The sequence below is a fragment of the Haemorhous mexicanus genome, chromosome 15 (assembly GCF_027477595.1).
Source record: "Haemorhous mexicanus isolate bHaeMex1 chromosome 15, bHaeMex1.pri, whole genome shotgun sequence".
Classification (NCBI taxonomy): domain Eukaryota; kingdom Metazoa; phylum Chordata; class Aves; order Passeriformes; family Fringillidae; genus Haemorhous; species Haemorhous mexicanus.
In genome coordinates, this window is record NC_082355.1 from 6,467,121 (window position 1) to 6,489,223 (window position 22,103).

The window sequence follows — 22,103 nt, forward strand, 5'->3', positions numbered from 1 at the left end:
TCTCTAAACATCATCCAAAAATAATGCATTTCTGTATTTTGAGGACATTTAATTTTCAGGTGTCTCAGCAACAGGCACCTCTTTTGCCCATAGGGAAAACACAAATTGTTCTTTCCAGCAGCAGAAGCAGCACATACAACAGTGATATTTTCCTTTAGATTTTTTTAACTCCCCAGGGTTGCTTTGGCCAGTGGTCACAACACAGGGAAGGGCAAAGGCAGCTTGAGATGAAGCTCCTCTAAGTAATACCTGGGAGGGAGCAGCTTCAGTAAAGCCATTTCATGGGATGGGGACAGCCCTGCAATGCTCAGCCCTGAGAAAGGATGACTGTGGATCCCAGTATGGTGACTCTCCAGAGTCAGAAACACCCTGAAGCACCAGAGTGCCTGTGCTCAGCAGTCCCTCCTGCCCTGTCATTCAGGTGACCTCAGATCCACAGTCCCCATCAACCTGAAAAAGCCTCCTAGTTTAAGGAAAAAAATATGCCAGAGTTTCTAAAGATGAACTTTTTATAGCACAGATTTCCCAACAGCCCTTTAATGACACACTGCAATGGCATGAATTATTCAGCAGTGAAGAGAAGCTGAGCTGCAGCAGTGCTGGCAGTCTCCCAGTGTGGGCTGACTTTTGCTCCTTTGATCTCTAGGGTGGATCTGCAGCAATTCAGCATCCCCCATCTTTTTTCACATGCCAGGCTCTTTTTTTCAGCTGCAGCTCTACTTTTGGCATAAATACAGAGATGAGAAACCAAGGCCCAGCTTTGGTGAGGCAGAGAAAAGCTCAGCCCTACAAGCTAAGAAGCTCTGCCCACAACCTACTTGCACAAATGAGGTCAAAAGAAAAATTACATTTTCCAAGCAGCAAAGCTGGAACACTTTTATTTGAAACATTTACTAGGAGGGGAAATAGTGTGTGCTGTGTGGGGGGTGGGAGCAGCACAGAATGGGATCCTGAGTGCTTGCTGGGCTCCACATCACCTGCTCACTTCTTTTGGAAGAAAAACCCACACTTCACACCCCCAAAGCCTTTACACATAAAAAATAGATCATATTTATTGATTAAAGTAAGATACATGATTCAGGTGCAGCGCCAGCTCTCCCGCTGGGCAGGCACCTGTGCTGTACACTGACAATATCCATAGGCACGAGACATGGACGTGACCATTGCTATATTTACACAGACAAGTTTCTTGGTTACTGAGCAGCCTACAATACACAAGTGTCAAGTTTTCGTGTCCATCATTGACCCCTGGCTCAGCAGAGCCCCTCACAAGTCTCACCAGCACAAGTTGCCCCATCTTCAAACACCCCTGCTCACCCTAATAAAAGGGAAGAGCTGCAAAACCCATTTAATGCTTCTGTGATATCCCAGCCCCCTTGGAAATGAAGTCTTCACTGCTGCTTGCAAAGTGAGTTTCGTTGCCAGGAGCCTCATCAGCAAACTCACTGATGCCCAGTGCCAGGCCAGGGACATTCCTTGGCACAAAGCTGTCCCTAAAATGTGGCCAGCCTTCTTCGAGTGCACTACTAGCAGGGCAAGGGGAAGCATCACACATCATCCCCTGCTCCTCACAGCACTCCCTCCTCTGCTTGACAATTCTGACTCAAACTCAACCCCAAGGGCCACACTGGCCTCAGTACACAGAGATGGACATGAATATTGCACTTGTCCCGCTTGTGTCATGTCCTGGAGCCCTTTCCCAGCCCTGGGTGCTTCCTCTCTATCCCCACTGTGCCCTCCAGAGGGAGGATTTGAGTTAAAGCTTTGCTCTCCTCCTGACCAAGCCAAAACCTTCCCCAGCACAGCCTTGGACAAGATGAGGTGAGCCCCAAGAGATGAAGGGAGCAGAAGAGGGGCTGGAAAGGGGCAGAGACGTGGCACAGACCCACCTCACACCTGGCCATGGGTCCATGTACCAGCATGTGGCACCCAGAACTGCCAGCAAAGGGGCACAATGCAGACACAAGCAGCACTCAGGGAGAGGCAGGCTGCAGGGACACTGCTCCACACAGCCTTCCCCTCACAGAACCCAGCCAAACACCAAAAGTAACTGCAAACCTCACCCTCCACCAAAGATGGGAACACAGCCCACTGGTGCTGTACTCAGCCTCCTTTCCCACCACCGGCAGCCTTTGCCCACCCCCAGGGAGGCATGGCTGCAGTGGGATGAGGGATGAAGGCTCTCCAGAGAGAGCTGGCATTTGGGAGATGCTGCGTTAGCAGGCAGGAGTTAGACCTGTCCTGTGGAGGATGCATTTGCTCCCTTGTCTTAAAAAAGTAGAAATCCAGTAGAAAGGCGAGGAAACTCTCTAAGAAGGAAGCTGGGCTCTCAGAGAAAGGAAAACAGCAGCAGCACAGGACCATCCCTACCAGGCATGCACCAGCCACGACAAAAGAAGCAAAAAGAGCACAGAGAGAAGTGCCAGGGAGCTGCATCCTACAGGAGGAGAGGAGCTGGGCAGAAGCAGAGAATGCAGAGGGAGTACAACCAGGAGAGGAAGGGTTAAAAACAGAAATATTACGGAGTTTTTGTGTGTGATTTGACATTCAGTATCAGCCTGCAGAGGCAGGTGGAGCGTGCCAGGGCCAGCTCAGGCACTGTAAACAAGGTGATGTATTCTTGTGGCGTGTGGGCAGAATGTGGTGACCCCTGGGGAAACCCCATCCCACCCAAAGGGGACCAGGTAAGCCCATCATTATGGAAGAGCCTGTTTGCTCCCCACACACCTCAGTTTTGTAAAGCTTCTGAAAGCCAAGCATTGGGTTGTGCGCTGGATGGGGATAAAGAAGTGTCACTATTGAAAGCGTGGACCAAGGGTCAGCAAACCCTCCCAGTGCCCAGCTCCAGGGCCTGCTCAGACTTCCTGCTCAAGGCAGCTGGAAACAGAGCTGAAACACTGCAGGAGCCAGTGCCCATGGATGGGGATCCCACTGAGAGAGAGCTGTGGGCCCCAGCATGCTCCACACCTCAGGCTCTCACTCACAAGGCCAAGGTGAGGAGTGAGCCCCACGCTCTCTAACCTGAGCTGAGGTTTGTCTGTTGCTGTAAAAATAAAGTGCTCAGGGGGGAAAAAAAAAAAAATCAAACTGGCACAAAAAAAGAGTAGTCCCTGTTCCCCGCCCTGACTGAAGGGATGGGAAAATATGGAAAGGTTGGGATTTTAAAAAATAATAAAATAAAATCTACATCCCTGGGATTCCTCACCTCTCAAAGTGCCTATTTACAGAGGAACTGTACCACCAGCCCTAAGAGCCCCCAGGGAAGGCACTGCCCCAGCCTAGATCCCACCTTCCAGACAGAGCCCAGGGCAGGATCCTGCTGCAGCTTGGCCGCGGTGCTGGGCAGCCCCATCCCCTCACAGACCAAACCCACCCCACTTCCCAAGAGGAGAGGGGAGGCCAGTCCCAGGAGAGCAGTGCCCGGTGTCCATGCACCCTCAGCTCAGCATCCAGAGGGACCAGTGGGGCGAGAGGATGGTCACTGCACCAGGACAGTGGTGGCATTCACCACGGTGGCCGCGGGTGCCACCAGCTCCACCAGCGCCTCGTACGTGCCCACCACGAAGCCGACAAAGCCGAAGAGGCTGATGGCGATGTCCTTGGCAATGACAAGGGGGTGCATGCCCTCGGAGTAGTAGGTGGCAATCTCCAGCAGTGGGGGGAAGATGAGAGCCAGGGCGCTGCTGCTGATGGAGCCCACCAGGGAGATGACAAGGTCCAGGCGTGGGATGAGGACAGCCAGCACGCCTGGAGGAAGAACAGGCACGACATCAGTGCTGCCACCTCCCAGATGGCAGAGAGGCTCCTCCCCGTGTCAAAGCTAGCAAAAAGCTAGCAAAACCCCACCCAGGGATGCCACTGGCTGAGTCCCACCTCTGCCCTCCTCCCTGACAGAAGACAGGGCTGCATATTTTTCCAGCAACTCCTCCCCAAGAAGCAATTAAGCTGTTAAATTAATGAGCCTTTTTGTCGCCCTGGGCACCACCAGAGCAAGCTGCAAGGCTCAGCAGGATGGGTGCTGCTGGCTGCCAGCATTCCTGACCCCCCTGTGCGAGTCAGCACTCCTGCTCCCCACACCTGGGGAGCCATAAAGCCTCAGAAACTCCATAAAAGCAGGAGGAGGGAAGAAGAGCTGCTCCAGCAGCAGCACGCCCACGGCACAGCCTGGGGGAGAACATTTGTTAGGACTCATTTGTTAGGTTAAAACTGCAGCCAAGGAAAATCCCCCTGGGAGACTCCTGACAGCTTGAGCTTAGCAATGCAAGTTTAGGAATATTCCTGCTCCTCCTCCTGCATGGCACCAGGAGGGGACAGAGGGATGTCACCAGAGCTCTGCACAACACAAGAGAACCCCCTGCAAGCAAAGCAGACTTCAGTGCTTAACCAGTGACCAAGAGAAATAAATTAGTTTATTGCTTTGAAAGCTTTTCTGCTTAGAAACAGGAGACACCTAGAAGGGCCTAGGTGGAGCAGCCCCTGTGGAGAAGGGACATCTCAGAGCTCCTTATTGGAGGATTTGTTCTCTCCCTGACAATCAGCTAGAGGCAATAGAGCCTCCCTGAGACATAGATCATCCATGGAACTGCAGAAGAAGGAAAGTTTGGGAGACTGACTGTGCCACCACTGCAACACTGCTGTTATCTGGATAAACCCAGAGATAAACCATCCCTTCACCAAGGGAAACAGCAACAAAGGTCCTGAGCCAGTTTATCCTGGTGCTCAGCCCTGAACAGAGCCAAAGGAGTGCTCTGCCAGGTGACTGCTGCAAGCAGCATCCCTGCTCCAGCAGCCTCTGAGGAGAGCAGAGCAGCTCCCCTCAAACAGCATCCTCAGCCCACCCCACACTGCTCTTTGGACTCAAAAGTAAACAAAATTATTAACTCCCCTCTAAAACAAGCAGATTTGAAGCACCAGCTGCAGTACTCAGCCTCCGGGGAAATGGTCTGATTTCTGCAGGTATTAATTCAAAGACGTTTTAAGAATGCTGGTTTTGAAGTTTAAGGTTGAAAGACACCCATACACCAGACTGCATTCTCTTTTTGGGAGCCAAAGCCCTGGTGGGGGCTTGTTGTGCGGCCACACAATCATCCAATGAATATTCATGCAACCCCCCAATTACTTTTATCCTCAGCAAGAGTCACAGAGATCCCTTAAGTGGAAGGGTGAGGGGAGGAGGTACAAAGGAACCTACATCCTTCCACCAACACCTCTGCTGCCTCCCTACCCCCAAAAAGGAGGGTACTGCTGATGCCTAAAGCCATCTCATCTCTCCAAGCCTCTACTTCCATGGCTTGACACAGCCCAACACCCTCCAGGAGAGGCTCCAACCCCACAAGCAACTTCCAAGTTCACCCACAGCATGAGGGTGGCCAGAGCATATTGCCCAGTATGGCAGGATTTCATCCCTGCACCCTCTGAGGACATCAAGGCTTCAGGAACTCAGCACAGAGATGGGCCTTGCCCACCTCTGTTAATGCAGCACTTCTGGCCTTTCATTAGTGAGAGCCAGAAACAGCAGCACCCTGCTCTCAGCCAGCTCTACCACCCCTGAGTTAGCACCACGCTCCTCTCAAACCCAAACCAAAGCCAGCTGGGACACCGGGCCAGCTCCCTGATGCTCAGCTCTGATGCATCAGCAGCATCAAGCCATGGAGCAAAGCTCCATTTCAGCAGGGGACGCCAGGGAGCTCAGTCAAGCATCTCAGCTGTGCTGACAACAGCAAACATTTGGTCTTCAGGAATCAAAGCCAGCCAAAATCAGATACCACCTGATTCGTTCCACACCTTTCCCAAAGGTCCACCAGACTCAGGCCAGGAGCCTGATCCACCAAAACCTCACTACAGGACACCACGAAGGGAAGGGACCCTGTGGGGCTGCTCCAGGCACACCTGCCCAGCAGCACACCAGAGCTCTGGTTATTGGTCACCTACACCTGTCAGCTGTCTCCTGCTGTGCTCCACGCTGCAATGAGTGTGTGGGAACAAGAACAGCCCATCCCTCACAGTCAATGACTCCTTTGCAGCCATGTCCCTAACACATAGGCACGAGGAGCCTGGCTGCACACTGCCTACAGGAAACAGACTCTAGGCTAGGCTGCCCTGGCACTGAACCCTGTGCTGGGTGTTCCATGCAAACCCTGGTGGGACTTGACATCCTGCAAAACTGCCATCCCCAGGCCTGAGGCTCCTGGGGGATCTGCCACTTCTAAACAATGCAGTTTACTACTCCTCCACTGGATAGACTGATCCCATACAGAGGGGGCAAAGGATCACTGCTGCTGCTTCTTGGAGGCCACTGGTTTGTATTAGCCAGTCCCAGGAACTACCAGCTGTGAGGGCTTGACGAGCAGGGCTAAAGGTGAGGGTTGATGGCTCAGTGGGAAGGAGGTGCCACAGCATCATAGGGAAGGTCAGACAAGGTGGTCTGTACTCACAGGTCACACAGACCAGGGCTATCCTCAGGAGCAGGTTGACCAGCCAGCCCCAGCGCTCCGACACCCGGGCCACGAGGGGAGGGATGATGATCTCGGCAGGCACATAGAACTGCACGGCGTAGGTGAAGAAAATCCCAAAGGAGAAGAGCAGCTTTACAGCTTGGTACAGCCTGCAAAGGACAAGGACACAGTGAGACAGGCTCTTGCTCCAGCCCCTGACATATCAACAGCAGAAAAGGAATGTTCTACCAGGACTTTCGTGAGCTAGGGGTCTAAACTCCTGAACACCCTTAGAAAATTAGGGGTGATGCATTTAATTCACAAAGTCCTTCACTGAGCAAGAGACAGTAAAGACATGGATCAGCTGCAGCCATGATAACACATTCCAGCTGCTGCTTGGCTTCGGAGGAGGGGGAAAAGGACAGCACTGATGGGATAAGTCTGGGCTTCCATGCAGAGTGAACGTCACAATGTTCCAAAACCAAAGTCATGTGAACAAGCAACTCAGCCTCCTCCATCAAACAAAAAAGAGCAGCTATTTTTGGAATGCTGCATGGTACATGTTTGGGGGGAAGAGAATTAAAAGAGCAGTTTGGGCTGAGCAGAAGGAAGGCAGAGTGCAGACAGGCTGAAAACAGCACTTTGGGCTCACCCCAAGTCAAATCTAACCATGTCCCAGATCCTGCAGTGATACAGTGTGGCTGCAGGAGAGAGCCCATCACAAGTGACCAAAAGGCACCTCCCACCCCATCTCTGCCCTCAGCTTCCCAGCAGGAGAAAAAGCCTCTCCAAAAGAGAAGTAACATCTGGTTACCTCACATATTGTCCTAACCCTTCTCCAACTCAAGACACACTAACCAAACAGGAAACATGGGTCCTGGCCATACCACTTGGGTAAATATGGGGTGGATCCAAGCTGAAGAATGTATCTGGCTCCTGCCTTCCCTCGACCTTCTTTGGGCCTGTGCCCTTCTGTATGCCGGGTCTCAGCATCCACCTTCTACAACAGCCTTAAATCAGAGAAATCCAAGTATTTCCATGCAGACAGCTTTGAACACTAGTGGCAGAGCCTGGCAGAGTCAAACATTTCCCACAGATGGAGTTAGGGCTCACCTAAGTGAATAGAATGTTACACAAGTCTATGGGACCAGTTCAGATGTATTCAAGGTTGCAGCCAACAGGAGCCTGAAGCCACCTTATCATCTTCAAAAGAGCAGGGTGCTCAGGGAGAGGTCCTGCTGCCTTGGGAGAAGAATGATATCCACCTTCAAGAAGGATGAGGGAAGGTACAGGCTAATCAGCCTCACCTCAATCCCCAGAAGAATATGGGTTAAGTCCTCCTGGTATCTATTTCCAGGCACATACTGGACAGTAAACAGCCAGCAGGGATTTGCCAAGGGGTAATCATGGAAATATCCTCATCACTGACCTGGATGAGCTTTCAGTGACCCAGAGCACATTTTCATCAAATTCCAAGCAAGATCAAATTGGAAGAAATGGCTGACAGCTCGGAGGAACAACATGATGTCACAAGCAAAGCTCCAGTGCAAACACAAATTCCCACACATGTGAGGGCTGGGGCCAGGAGAACAGGACCTTGGGTTCTTGGTGGGCAGCAGACTGAACATGAGCCAGTAGCAGGACCCTGCAGTGATAAAGGTCAATCACAAAGCAGGCTGTGCTAGCAAAAACACAGCCAGGAGGTTAAGGACAGGGATCAAGAGATTATTTTCTTGTTTGGGGCTTGTGCATCTTGAGTATTGTGTCCAGCCCTGATACTCCAGGACAGGACACTGACTTACTCTGCATTGCAAGTTGAGTGCAGGCTACTAAAATGGTTGGGGCTGGAGCATGATGTCCAAAAAGAGGCTGCAAGCCCTGGGCTCATTTGGCATGATGAGAAGGTTAAAAGGGGATGTTATTAATCTCTTCAGCTGCCTAATAGGACAGCATGAAGGAGAGAGTAACAGGCTCTTCTTGGAGTTGCACAGCAGAAGAAACAGGTGCAATTAGACAGAACTGCATCTTCAAAGAATGGTTAAGGGCCTGGATTGATAGGAAATCACTGTCCTTACTGATACTTAGTTCTTATGCTGGTAAGAGGACCCAGAGATCCCTTGGTGTCCTCTCCAACCTGAATTACCCTGAGGTTCCAAAGGCAAACTGAACACAAAGTTATCTCCAGAGTCCAGAGTGCACCCGTGCATCCAACACGTGTGCACAGGAGCCTTGAGCCACCAACCCACAGCTGGCATATCTTATCACTGCATTCCCAAGAAAAGGATTCTATGAAAGCCATAAAGTGCTCCAGGGCAATCCAAGATTAATAGTTGTTAAGAAAAGTACAGAAGAAGGCTGTGTACCTGTCCTGCACAGGTCATGAACGACGACAACAAGATCAAAGGGCATTTTAAATACCAAAAAGAGGAAGCATTCAAGCATTACCCTTGATCCACAGAAAGCAAAGACCCATGCAGGGCCTTGGAGAGGAACTCTGCCAACCACAGCAACGCCTGCTTCAGCCAGATTGCTATGCCAGGCCATCCCAAAAGGCTGCAAGAAGTTAAATACTCTCCTGGGACCATAAGCTTTGTCATTACCTTCAACTGGCCACACGCAACCCAACAGCTTGCCCCTCATTACAGCACCTCTTCACCCTTCACATAGTGCAGTGAGGCAACCCTTCCTAGGAGGCAAGAAAGGATTTCTGCATAGCAGCACTGTATTTTGGACACTGTGGTTAGACCTGGGAACTGACACACTCCTCGTTTGAGGAAGCTGAGGTTTCAGAGAAACAAGACTGGAAAAGTCCTTAGTCACCCTGTAACTCAATGATTCCTGCAGCACTCACCAAATCTGCTCCAGAGACCTCCAGGCAATGGCTACAGCTAAGGAAGGCTGCAGCACCTCCACCACAATCCTTGCCTCGTCTCCCAGGCTGCAGGCAAATCCCATGACTTCTCACCCACAGCCCTTACGACCAGCTCCTACAGCCCAGCCTTTTACTGTCAGGAAGAAAACCCATGGGCGAGGCAGGATGGGCAAGACTTTCATTGCAAGAGCAAGTCTTCACCCAGCACCTGTGGTTCAATCTACAGGAGTGGTAGTGAAGACTTTATCTCAACTGTCACAGCCCTTACTTGAGATAACCCATTTCCAAGTCCAACATTTACTGTCAAGAGGCAACATACACAAACATCAAGGTGTTCTGTGTGCCAAGTGACAAGGACCACAACACACCTTCCCTGCAGCTGGCCTGCCACATAGCCAGGCTTCCCCAGACACTGATTCCAAAAGGCTATTCTCTTCTCACTATCCAAAAACCCTATGGCTACTTTTAAAAAGTAACTTAAGAATACTTGGCTTTCAGAAAAGTAGTTTACCTCAAGAAAAGACAGAAGGTGTGGATACTCCTAGAAACATGGATTTGCACTCTTCTCTCTGTAGCCTAGCAGGTCAAAGTAATCCCATTCTAAGGACCTGTTCTAAGGGAATGTCATTCCTTAGGGCACACAGAGCTGAGACTCCCTGCAGAAGCCCCTTTGCAGCATTTCAGGTCAGCAGATGTCATGGCAGGCTGTGGCATGCAGAGCCCAAACCTGGAAATGACCTGCTTTCCACCTTCAGGAGAAATAGCAGCATCTCATCCCCTCCACACAGTACTTCAGCTTACTGAGCAGAAGGGATTCACACCTCCTGTGCTTGGCATGATGGGATTCAGACTGCCCTACAACACAGGCACATCTTCCCACCAGCCCCATCCCTCCTCACTGAGAGCAGGGACCTGGCAGAGCTCCCAACACCTGCAGGGGACAAGACAAGGCTCTTGGCAGGAGCAGGATCATCTCCCACACCAACACCAACATCCAGCAGTGCAGTCACTACACAGACCCAGCATGAATGAACATCCACGCACTCAAACTGAAAAGAAACCCACACAGCAATAATTAAAGCAAAACCAGGCTCTATTTTTGTCAAATCTTTGCTGTCTCCAGAGCCCCAGCTCTCAGCTCTACCAGGACAGCATGTTGAAGCACCAGTGACTCAAAACTTGAGTCCTGCCCAAACTTACTCCAACAGTGAGACAGTGAGTCCCACTGCAAGGTGCTGGGTGCTACTAGGAGCAGAGAGGATGGGCTGAAGTGGAGGACAGGCACCCCCAGCTCCACATCTCACTCTGGTCTCTTGCAGGGTTTCAAGCCAGCAGACACCATCAAAGAGGACTGCTTGCATTTCTCCTGTGGAAGAATATGGAGCCATGACACTGAGCAGCCACCCATTCTCAGGGACAGAGCAGCACACATCTTAGGCAGCTGCTGCAGCAGCCACCAGCCCTGGCAAGAGGAGAAACAACTCCTCTAGGCAGGCAGGCGTGGGGTCAGGCTACAGGGCTCCAGAGAGAAACTGGAGCATCTCAAGAGCGTCACCAGATCCCAGAGGACAGACAGGTTTGGGAGGCTGCTGCAGAGCTCAGCCCCCACAGAAGGAAGGGGTATCCTCATGGCACCAGTGCTCATAGGCAAAGCATTGGCTCAAAATGAGCCACATCCAGGCACAATGTGGAGCCCAAAAGTGGGAGTTTCAGCTCCAGGGCTGCAAACAAGGAACACAACCCACACATGAAGATGTTACATCTCACTCCCTCTGGGAGCTCCCAGCGTTGGGTGGGTTTTTCACATGCTACATGTGAGGAAGAGGAGTGGGTTTTGCACAATTCAGTTATGTTCTGGTACGGCTGCAGGGGGGTTGTGTTCAACATCTGCTAGCCAGTGCCCTGCTGAGCCCCAAAAAGATGCCACAAGGCTTCAAGAAAAAAAACAAGATTTGCACCTACCCAGGCAGGGACCAAAGGGATCCTGATGAAGCAGCCTGAGCTCCCAGACACTACAGCAACAAGCCTCTTCCAGCAGATGCATCTGACAATCCTTGTCAAACTCCCTAAAGTTTGCCTATGGCACAGTTCCTTAAGCTTCCTCAAGCTCACCCAGATTAGTTCCTGTAAGGAGTGAGGTCCCCCTGCCTAGATCTCCCACCTGCCTATCTGGGCCCCTCATTCCACACCCCAGTCCCTCCACTGCCCAGAGGGACTCACCAGCAGTTGGGCAGGTTGAGTGTTATGCTGGCCTGAATGTCTGTCCCAAAGCGCAGGTACCCCAGGACACCCAGGCTGATGTACAGGATGGTGACAATGCTCATCCCCACGTACAGGATCACTGGGAACTGACGGGGCTGCTTCATCTTGTTCTCCAGAGGCAGCACCTGGGAGAAGAGGAGGAGGAAGATGACAGAGCAGCAGGTTGCCTGTCCCTCAGCCCCAAAAAGGAGGGGCATCCCCATGGTCAAGCACAGCCCACCATGCCAGGATGGGATAGTCCCACATGTAGCCTGGAGAATCCAGCTGAAAACAAACCTATACTGAAGATCTGATTTCTGTGCTCCCATTGGAGCATAGCAAGTCTCCAACAGATCACCCACACCCTTGTCTTAAATATGGGACCTGCTCCCTGCCCTTGGCACGAGCTGTGCCCAGTGCTGGGCTGTGGGGCAATGCCAACCACCCAAATCTTGGGTGCGTTATGCTCTGCACCCCAAAACAGCACAGCCATGCCCACTATTTTACACCATCCTATTTTCCCCAGTAAATTCTGGAAAGACCAAGACACACTCTCCTCTGCTAGCAAATTTATCTGGACAGATTTCAACCAGGCAGGACAATAAAAAGAGCAAGGAGAGGTAATTCTTCCACCTCTACACTACTGACACTAAACATAGGCCTTCAACAAACAATTTTATAGCTGTCCTTGGGTGGTGTTGGTTTCAAGAAGAGAGACAATGGCAGATCTGGTGAGGAGGTAGGACAAGAAAAATTTTTATTTGCTTCTTCACCTCCAAGTCATGCGAGAAAGAAAGCATTTGTGCCTCAGTGCTGGCAAGAACCCTCTGCCCAGGGCATAGCATTCAGTAAGCACTCCTCCTGTAATGGATTTGGCCCTCTCCAGCCCCGTGTTTATACAGCCAGCTTGTATTAAGAGATGAAAACATTTTTTCCTCCTTTGAAGGGAGCTCCCAGAAACAACTCACAACATCTTAGGGAGTAATTAAGCTCTCCACCCACCCACCCAGCTTTTTTCACAGACACAGTTGGTCTATTTACAGCATCTTGCATGAGAGGACCATTTGCATGGGCAGGCTGGGGCCATGTGGCTGCCAAAGGGAGATCTCAGTGCCCCCGCAGCAGGGGGGAAGGGAAGGATCACATCTTTCATGCCACACTTTTTGGCCTCCCATTTAAGCAACCTCAGGATCCAGCCTGGTTACAAGACTCAGGACAATTCCTCATCAGCCAGCAGAGCCCAAGGCAGAGGCTGGTGTGATTTCCAGTCTACTGCCAGATAAAGCCCCCTCTAAAGCAGCAACCAACCTCCTGAGGTTTGGAGCACGTGCTCCTCCAGCCTCAGATGGAAGCACCAGAGTTTGACCCAGGAGATAGCCTGGAGCTAAAGCTAACAGCATCATCCAGAATTTGGGCTACTGTCAGCAAAGTTCAGCTGCAACTGCAGCTGCAAAGCGGAGCAGGTGCTGCAGCAAGTCCAAGCAATGCTGAGCCTCCTGTGCAGCAGCCCCACTGCCACATGCCCAGACTTACCACACCAATGCCTTCAAAAGCAAAGATTGCCGTGCCAAAGAACAGAGGGTAGGTCTTCCAGGCTGCTGCTAGAGGCAGGTTTCTGGGATCAGGAATATCCTGGAAAAAAGCCCATGCAGAGTTCAGACACAGGGAGGACAGGGAAGACCTAGCCTTTTCCCATCACTCCCTGTCACAGCCTCACACTGCAGGGAAAGCCCTGCAGAGCAGAGGGAACCATCATATCCACAGGAACAAGCAGTACCCCCCCAGCATCCAAATGCCCCACTGCCAAGCTCCCTCCACCTGCCAAAACATGGGACAGCACAGAAACGAGAGAGGGGAGCCATACACACGTACCCTGACGATGTACTGGTAGATCACAACAAGGCTGACAAGCATGGCCACATTGGCCAGCATGGAGAAGATGGACAGGACCTTGAGGTTCTGGATGAACGTGAGCAGCACCACGAAAGGCAGGATGGAAAGCATGTACAGGCGGGAGTCCATGGTGGGGGTCATCACCACCGTCCTGTTTGAGCTGCAATCATTGGTGGTCCCATTTGCAGCAGACACAACCTGGGGAAGCACAGGAAGCCCTGATGAACTCCACCACCCAGGTCTAAAAGCCACAGATCTTAGCAGCCCATCCCAGGTGGGTCAGAGTACCCCAAGAGCTCACTTCAAGCACAGCTAGCTGATTAAAATCAAACCAACAAACTGTTTTCAGACAGCGCTGAAGCAAATCCCTGTTATCTTGCAGGGGGCAGAGGTGGGACTGGCTATGGCACCTGAGCCAGGACAGCAAATCCTGCCCAAGCAGGAGGACTCAGCAGCCAGGCACACAGAGGACAGAAAGCAAAGGCTGCATCTTTGCACTGCCCACGAGGTCAGTTCAGAAGAGAGGAAAGAGGCATTAAGTGCTATTTCCAAAGGTATCATTTCCCTCTTACTGCACCAAGTTTTTATCTAAGTCACACAGTCCTTCAGGTACCCAGTGCCCCATTCACATGCAAGGACATCTGGAAACTACTGCTGCCCCCAAGTTCACCTTCTCATGACAAATCATTCTTTCCTTGGGGTCTTTCATTCCAAAGGCACTCCAGGCCATGTGCTCACTTCTAGAGGCAGCTCATGCCCAGGAACTGGGTGGCAGAGCCATTCATCCCAAGAGCATGGGCTCCCTGAATCACCAAAACAACCATGAACAGGATGGTTCAGGTACCAGGTCCTGTCCAGTCACTGCAGCAAAGAGCAGTCTGCAAACTGATTTAACCTGCTCCAGAGCAGGTCCTGCCCCAGAGGAGAGGCTGAAGAACTCTGTGTAAACCAGCATCCTCTGTGGGAGAGGGCAGTGCAGGGCCATGCACCCATGGGACAGTGCTGCTCAAGCCCCAGCCTGCCCTGCCTCTTTATGGCTTGCTGCAAATCAGTTTTCCAAACCAAAGCCCTGCCCAACACAGTGGCACCTCGCCCAAGGTACCACCTGTACCATGATTCTCCACCTAACACGCTGTTCCTCACCACAAAAAGAAACAAGCAACACTCCCCTCTCCCCACCCAAAAAATTCCAAAACCAAAGCCAAGGGGTTTCCCACCTGTGGCCAAAAAAACTAGTGTGGACTTGCAGGTTTTTGAAAATCTCCCCTGAGGCTTGAGACAGCCTTCAGTCTTTGCTGTGAGGGGCTGAGGAGAAAGAAGCTCACCTTGAAGCGGGGCAGGGGGCTGTTCCCAGGGTGTGTGCAGGGGCCAGCAGCAGCCTGGCCCCTGCACACACCCTGGTCCCTTCTGCTCTCAGGGCTGGTGGATCACCAGTGTTGACTTGTTTATTCCTCCTGCCACCCAACAATGGAAATCTCCTCAGCTGCTGCTCCAAGAGCATAGGAAGTCTCCCACTGGAGGGACCCCTGCCCCCCCTTGCTCCCCAGGAGCCCCCTCTGAAGCTGATGGCTGCCACTGATGAAGAGCTGACAAAGGGCACAGCCACGATGGCAGTGACCAGAGCACCGCTGCAAGAGCACAGCAGGAGCACACGGGAAAAAAGCTGAGCAGTGCCTGCAAGGCACTGAGCTGGTGGAGGCTGGGAATGAGGACTCATTATTCCCAGTTTATTACAGAACAGCAGCCAGTCAAGCGGTTCAGGGTTTCTGTTTACTTCCTCCTGAGGCCTGGCAGGAAGAAACTCTTTCTCTAAAGATGTAATTAAGCTTCAGAGCCATAGGATGAGGAAAGAAACTGGAATGCAAACAGATCCAAAGAAGGGAGAAGAGAGGTTCACAGCAGGTCCTGGGACCTACATGTTATCATTGACACCAATAAACCAATTAACTGAGGGGGACAGGATAGAAAATGCACAGTCCCTCTGCTTTCATCCTTTTCCTGTTGTTACCTCACTAAGGATGGCCTCACTTTTCCTGGGCAACACAGACACCTCCAGCACCTCTGCAAAATCACAGAGATTCTCAGGAAAACCTGCTCTGTTTGAACAGGAAAAACAATCCTCCAAAGTACCTGGGCTGAGGGGTGGACTTTTCAGAGCAGCATATCCTCAGAAACCAGATCTTTAGGGGAAAGCAGGGCACTGGATACAGGAGCTAAGAAAAACCCAAGCATCTTCACAACCTCTCACCTCCCCCCAGCTCATGAAGGAGGTTTAAGTCCAACCTGTTTCAGATTGTCTGCCAGAAAGACAAAGTACACGCAGCAGAAACCCAGCTGAGTGATGATCAGGAAAAGTCCCACTATACGCCTGGAAAGCAAAAGAAGAGCATTTGTCAGCCAGATCATAAGAAAATTTGGGTTGCCTTAGGTTGCACTTGCAGAGTGCAGCAATGCTGCTCTCCCCAAGGTTGGGGTGTGCAGGTCAGAGCACACCCAACTCACTTCTCTGTGATCAAGAGACAGGACCTTCTCTCCACCCAACCTCACAGATCTCAGGCTCTCCAGTCTCCACATCTCATCCCTTTCACAAGGTCAGGACCAGCCTCAGGAGAAAAGCCTCCTTTTTGGTTTCAGCATCTCCAGTCTGCTGCTGAATTGTCAGAGCTGGAGGCAACACTCCCTGGACACAGGAATAGGTGAATGCTCCCATCCCCTGATGGGCAATGATCTGTGTGATGCAATGTGGGACACCCACAGGGCAGGGAGCAGCCACTGGACACGTTCTATGTCTGGCAAGATGGGCCAGCACTGCAAGACCCTACTCACCCCTTTGTTATGCTGTGGAGACTTAGTAATCCCACACATTTAGGGTAAGTCACATCTGGCTGGGGACAGTACTGGATCAAAGACCTCAGCATTACCCTCTCGGGGACACTGAGCACTCAGGTCAGTGCTCACTCAGGTGAGCCAAACAGCATTTTATGTCACCTGTGCTTATCTGCTGACACAGCTCAGTGACCAGAGGCTCTTCTGTCCCAGCTGCAGCACATGCTAGGCTCAAAGATGAGTCCCTGCCTGGGGCAGGGGAACAGTACCTTCCCCAGATGGCATGTGTCCTCAGGCAGGCACTGGGAGTTGCCTCCAGCCCGTACATCACAACACCTCCATAGTCCAGGAACTGCTTCTGGAACCTGTCCAGAGAAGGAAGAAGGATCATCACATCAGCCCTGTCTGCTAGTTCCCAAGGCAAATAGTGACATTAAAAGGCAAACAGTTCCTGTGAAAAAGAAGAGAAGTTCCCAACTGAGGCTTTGGCATGGGCAACTTGCTGCTGAGGGGCTTCAGAAAAACCCCAGGGCTTTTTGGGCAAGAGGGAAGAACTGTAGGAGTTGCAGGGCTGAGAAGGGGAGTTGCTCCTTACCTGTTGCAGAAGTGATGGGCACATTTGACGAGGATGCCCATGCAGTGCACAGCCACGACTCCCATCACCAGCAGGCTCAGAGGACCCAGCTGCAGGGAAGAGAGGGGGAAGGCTGCACTCTGATGGCCAGAGGCAGAGCTGCACTGCGCCTTCTACTTCCAGACAAAACTCCATGGGCTAGGCGAGTGCAAACACTGCTGGAGGCTGAACCAGAGCTCTGGTGCAGCTCCCAGGAACCAGCCCCCCAGGACCAAGTAACCTGACAGAGCCATGAGCTTGGCAGGAATGATGCAAAAGAAGCAAGTTTGGGCAGTTATGGGTATAGCAAAGAACTTCTAGGATTGTTTTCCAAACTATTTTGCAAATCTCTACTACGCAGGTGATGAAGAGGTCATGACCTGGACACAGAGTCCTGCCTGACCCCAGCAGATGAAACCACAGGCCCAGCTCACACATTGAACTCCCCCACACCAGGCAGCAACAATGCAGGAACAGCAGGAACAGTCTCAGCAGCGAAACAAAGCCACAGAGCTTAGGGTGCAAACATGGGCAAGTCGCCAAACACTGAGAGTTGTCTGGGCAGGAACTCAAGCCCCAACACCCTCAACACTGGCTATGTGAGCTGCCCAGTGCCTCGGGGTCACTCTGCCCCACAAGCTCCAGCACAGCAGGGCTGAACTGCCTTACCAGGATGCCAGCATTCTTCACAGCCAGAGGCAACCCCAGCAGCCCTGTCCCAATATTCCCCTTCAGCAGATGGATCAGGGTCTGGTACCACCTGAAGGAGAGTAGATGCAGAGGTCACTGTCAGCAGGTGCCCACACCCAGACCATACACAGCTTATCCTGTTAAGGGTCCACAGCAGCTCTGAACTGCTGCAGGGAGTGCACATGGAAGCCATGATCCTGTCCCCTGAACCCACCTCAACCAACTGGGACTGAGCTAGGTGTGAAAGCAAAGACTGAACAAACAGATTTTGGATGGGCATTTGTAAAACCAACTTTATGGCAAAACCCAGCATAAGCACAGCGCAGCACCAAGGACCCGCATAAGGAAGTCTCTGAGTTGAAGGGATGAGTCTGTGTCAGGCAAAGACAGCATCCTCTGCGCACCTGGGCACAAGGAAGACCCCAGAACATGGCTGGCTCTGAATCTGGGCATGCCGTTTGCTTGCCAGAGTTCCTCACCAAATGAAGGTGGAATGAGAAAATATTGGGAAAAGCATCAATCACTGCCCACTGAGAGCAAGCCCAGCTTCACCAGAGAGCAAAGAGGGGTGGCTTGGGGCAGCTGCTCACTTGGTGCCAGCACCCCACAAATGCAGGACCACAGCTGTGCCCTCATCACCCTCATGAGAACTCCCCCTAAAAACACAGTTCCACCATCCTCTAGCAAAGGCAGCAGGGAGACAGCATGACCTCCTCCACCCTCCCCAGTGCCAGGCCAGCCCAGGAAGGAGGGAAGCATCACTCACGTTGTCCCGTTGGTCTCCCCAAAGCGCTGGTAGGACTCGGGGTGGGCAAAGCCATTCATGCCGTCGGGAGGGCTCCCCTCGGGTGTGACATCTGTGGAACTGTAGTCATTGTAGTCCTCGCTGCGGAGGCGCCGGGTGGACATGGTCCCTGTGGGGACAGTGGCATTAGGGGTGCTCAGCTCAACAGCCCCATCCTCAGGCTTCTTGGGGTCAGCCATTGTGCAGAGAGACCCGCTCACACTGCCAGAGCAAGTTCTCCTCCAGGGCTTTTATACAGCCACATGCTCCCGCCCCAGCAATCACAGAGTTGGCATGTCCTAAGGCCAAAGGTGCATGGCACATTCCCACTGGATCTTCCTTCAGGCTCGTGCCCATGTTTTGGGCACACCCAGACAGAATGGGGTCAGGATCCTGCAGGCAAAGCCTGGATGTGACCCAATTCATGTCAGGCACGGGAGCTGCGTACCCCTGCTCTAAGGGTGGTGAGTGACACCACAGGCAGTGGGGTAGGAGAGGACATGCTGGCACTGTGTCCCTGTCCCCTGCTCTGGCACTTGGGACACTTGGGCTGTCAAGTGGACGGGCCAGGAAAGTGTAACTGCTTTTAACTCGGACACAGTGTGCTGCAAGGGAACAGTTTGCTCTTGCCAGGGAAGGGAAAGTTTCCTAACTTCTCTTTTTTTCTTTTCCCTTTTTTTTTTTTCCCTTATTGAAGAATTTTTATTAAAGAGAATTTTTACAAAAAATTATTATGCCCCCATCAGAGAGGAGCACAGACCATGTGCTGACAGCGAAACACCTGCCCCAAAGGTTTCACAGCCAAGGAGGTGCATATGGGGAAAAGGGGCTTCCCAGGATGAGGCACCTGCACAGCCTGGAGCTCTTGCTCCAACAGAAACTCCAACAGTGTCCAGCAAGCCAGGAGCACCAGCACAAGCCTCACCATGGACACACACCTCATGCCTTTGTCTGGAAAACAATCAGCTGGTTCAATTCCCACACATGCCACACCCAGTATCCTGAACACCCACTGGGAAGGAGCACCAGAGGCAGGGAAATTATGTGTAAGGCTCTTGCGCCACAGACTGGTGATCCAGTCCCTGCCCCACGGCTCCTCTGCGCTGTCATGCCCCAAGCTTCACACCTGCCCCAGCAGTCCTGGTGCCCCCCCATCCCACTCCCCAACACTGGTAAAGAACTGGGAGCAACAGGAAGCAGCAGAGAAATGTTACTACTGCAAAAAACTGTCTCATTTCCTGCCAAAGCTCTTCATTAACCCACCAAGTCATGCAAGCGCTTGCCAGATGCAACCTCAGCACAGACCAACACATCTGGCCATGCCAGGAATGCTCAGCCAGGGCACCCGAGTGCCGCTTCACCCCCAGAGCACCCAGACATTCCCCAGAGCAGCGCTCTGCAAATCTGGCTGCTACATGGAAAACAAGCCAAGGGCTGAAACCACTGGGAGGGTCCAGCCTGGTGATCAGAAGGGTAGCAGAGAGCAAAGATTTTTCCTCAGGTCTGGATGCTCCAGATCCCAGCTGCTCTGGAGCAGTTATCCAGGCCACAACAGCAGTGCTGTATTTCCTGCAGCACCAGGCAACACCAGCAGCAGGAAGTAGCAGTGTGTCCCATGGAGTACCAGGCTCTGGAGCAGCAGTGAGACTGGCTGGCAGGCACTCCAGAGCCAAAGGCACCACATGCATCACTCCTGCCCAGCCTCCTCCCTCACAGCTGGGACACGTAATCGTATCCTGAACCGGCTCTGCCGCAGGCTGGGCGATCCGGCGAGGCAGAGACTGGGAAGAGCAGCAGCAGGAGTTTACACAAGGAAAGCATTAGAAGCTATTTGTCATCGATGACAGGCCCAAGGGGCAGCAGAGAAACCTGAGAGGCTCTGCAGAGGGCTGGCAGAGGGCAAGGAGAGTGGGCAGAAGGGGTACAGGACTGGGTCGAGCATGGGTACCCTTCCCAAGGATGGCCTGCACAGCATCCAAAGAAACCAAGAGCAGTGAGTTTGAGATAAACACAACGTGCTGACATCACTCTGCCTGATTGCTCCCTGTGGATTTTTTTTTCCCTTTCAAGCAGGCCCGTCTGCTTTCTGCTTTGAAGAGCCAGGGAAATGCATTCATCGTGACTTGCCTGCCTTGTGTCTGGATTAAAGGTTGTGTAGCAGCAGGGAGCGAGCACTCTGCTCTCCCGCAACCAACAAGGAAAAGCTGCAAAACTTCTCTCATTCACAAGAAAAACATTTAAAACCAAAGCAAAACCCCACTATTTCCACCATTTCCTTGTCACTGGAAACAGCATTTCCTTGTCACTGGAAACAGCAAAGGCAGGAACATACAGTTCCCACTTCAAACCCAACTCCTCAGCCACTTTCATGTGCTTTTTTTTGCCACCCACTCACAGAAGCAATTTCATCCTATTAGGAAAGCTAGGGGGGTAGTGACAGCAATTCGTCCCTTACAGTGACAGCTCCATGCCAGAAGTCAAAAGCGAGCTGTTACTTACTGCTGACCGTGATAGCTCTCCCCAGCTGAGCTGGGCTGTGTGTAGATCAGGAAATCTTCCAGAAAAGTGAGCTTCACAGCAAAACTCATTGCTGCTTCCCACCATGTGTGTTGAATCTTGTTTTTCCAAAGCACTACTTGTAATAACCCACCACAGTGTAACACAACGGAGAGCCAGCACTGCCAGATCCCCCTGCCCTGCCTGCATAGAGGCCACAAACAAGCCCCTTCCCCAGGCCACCATGCCCACCTCCCAGTCACAGCATCAGTCCTCTTGTCCCTGTTCTACCCAGTGCTCCCACAGCTCCAAGAACACTCAGATTCACCTCTCCAGCATTTCACAGCATGGCCCGGTGCCCACAGCCCAGCTTCTCCCCACAGGGAGGCTGCTGGGCACAAACCCCACCAATCCCCACAGCTGCCACCCCAGCCAGGCTGTGCTGCCCAGCTCACCTTGCCCCTCCACAGAGCAGCACAACTGAGGCCTGCAGAGTGTGGGGCTCCCTGCACCCTCCCCCGTGGGTGCCACAGAGCATCCCGCACCCTTCCCAGCACCTCACATCGGGGGCTGTACCCTCCACACTGCACGGCACGCCCGAAGGAGCCCCACGGGGTGCCAGCCTTCTTGCAGGGCATCGCCAGCACGCCCAGCATACCCATGTCAGCCTAAAGAAACCCCAGAAACCCCCAGCACCCATGTCAGCTGCCAGGACCCCCAAGCTCTGAGCATCCGCTCATGCACAGGGGCTGCCAACGACGCCCCGCAGCCCCGCGTCCCGTCAGCGCGCCCAGGCTGGCCCGAGCACCCACGCGGGACGGCGGCACTGCCGGGACCCCGCGCATCCACCGCGCCCCCGGCTCTCCGGGCACGCAGCGGGTTGACAGGCGGCTGACAGCCCCCACCCACCCGCAGCCCCCCGTTCCCTGTCCCCCCGGTGCCTGTCCCGGTGCCGGTGCCACACCTCTCCGCCGCCCCGCACCGCCCGGCCCCGCCGGGCCCCGCCGGGCCCGCTCGCTCGGCCGCGCCGTCACGTGACCGCGGCTCAGCTGAGCGCGGCGCGTGCGCGCGGGGAGCGCTGAGGGCGAGGGGCGGGGCCGGGCGGGGCCGGGCGGGGCCGGGCGGGGCCGGGCGCGGCGCGGCGGCGCCCCCTGGCGGCGGGCGGGTCCCCAGGCCGCTGTGGGGAAAGGCGGGAGCGCCGAGCCCCCGCGGGGCGGCCGGGGACGGGAACCGAGCTGGGCAGCGGTCTGGAGC

At 53.1% G+C, this 22,103-nt stretch overlaps 1 protein-coding gene across 2 annotated transcripts; it reads right to left on the bottom strand.

Annotated features, from left to right (window-relative positions):
• Window positions 1–1,023: 1,023 nt before the first annotated feature.
• On the bottom strand, window positions 1,024–21,886 carry LOC132334330 (proton-coupled amino acid transporter 1-like). 2 transcript variants are annotated; one of them, XM_059860292.1, is made up of 11 exons: window positions 21,814–21,886; window positions 18,336–18,483; window positions 17,549–17,639; window positions 16,862–16,950; window positions 16,536–16,631; window positions 15,724–15,808; window positions 13,420–13,638; window positions 13,081–13,179; window positions 11,527–11,693; window positions 6,435–6,604; window positions 1,024–3,747 (listed from the first exon to the last, which is right to left on the bottom strand). In XM_059860292.1, exons 2-11 carry the CDS (start codon window positions 18,476–18,478, stop codon window positions 3,479–3,481), a joined length of 1,428 nt encoding a protein of 475 aa, XP_059716275.1. In that variant the 5' UTR covers window positions 18,479–18,483; window positions 21,814–21,886; the 3' UTR covers window positions 1,024–3,478. The 2 variants fall into 2 exon arrangements, with proteins under 2 accessions (XP_059716275.1, XP_059716276.1); XM_059860293.1 differs by lacking the exons at window positions 11,527–11,693; window positions 21,814–21,886.
• Between the last annotated feature and the right edge of the window lie 217 nt (window positions 21,887–22,103).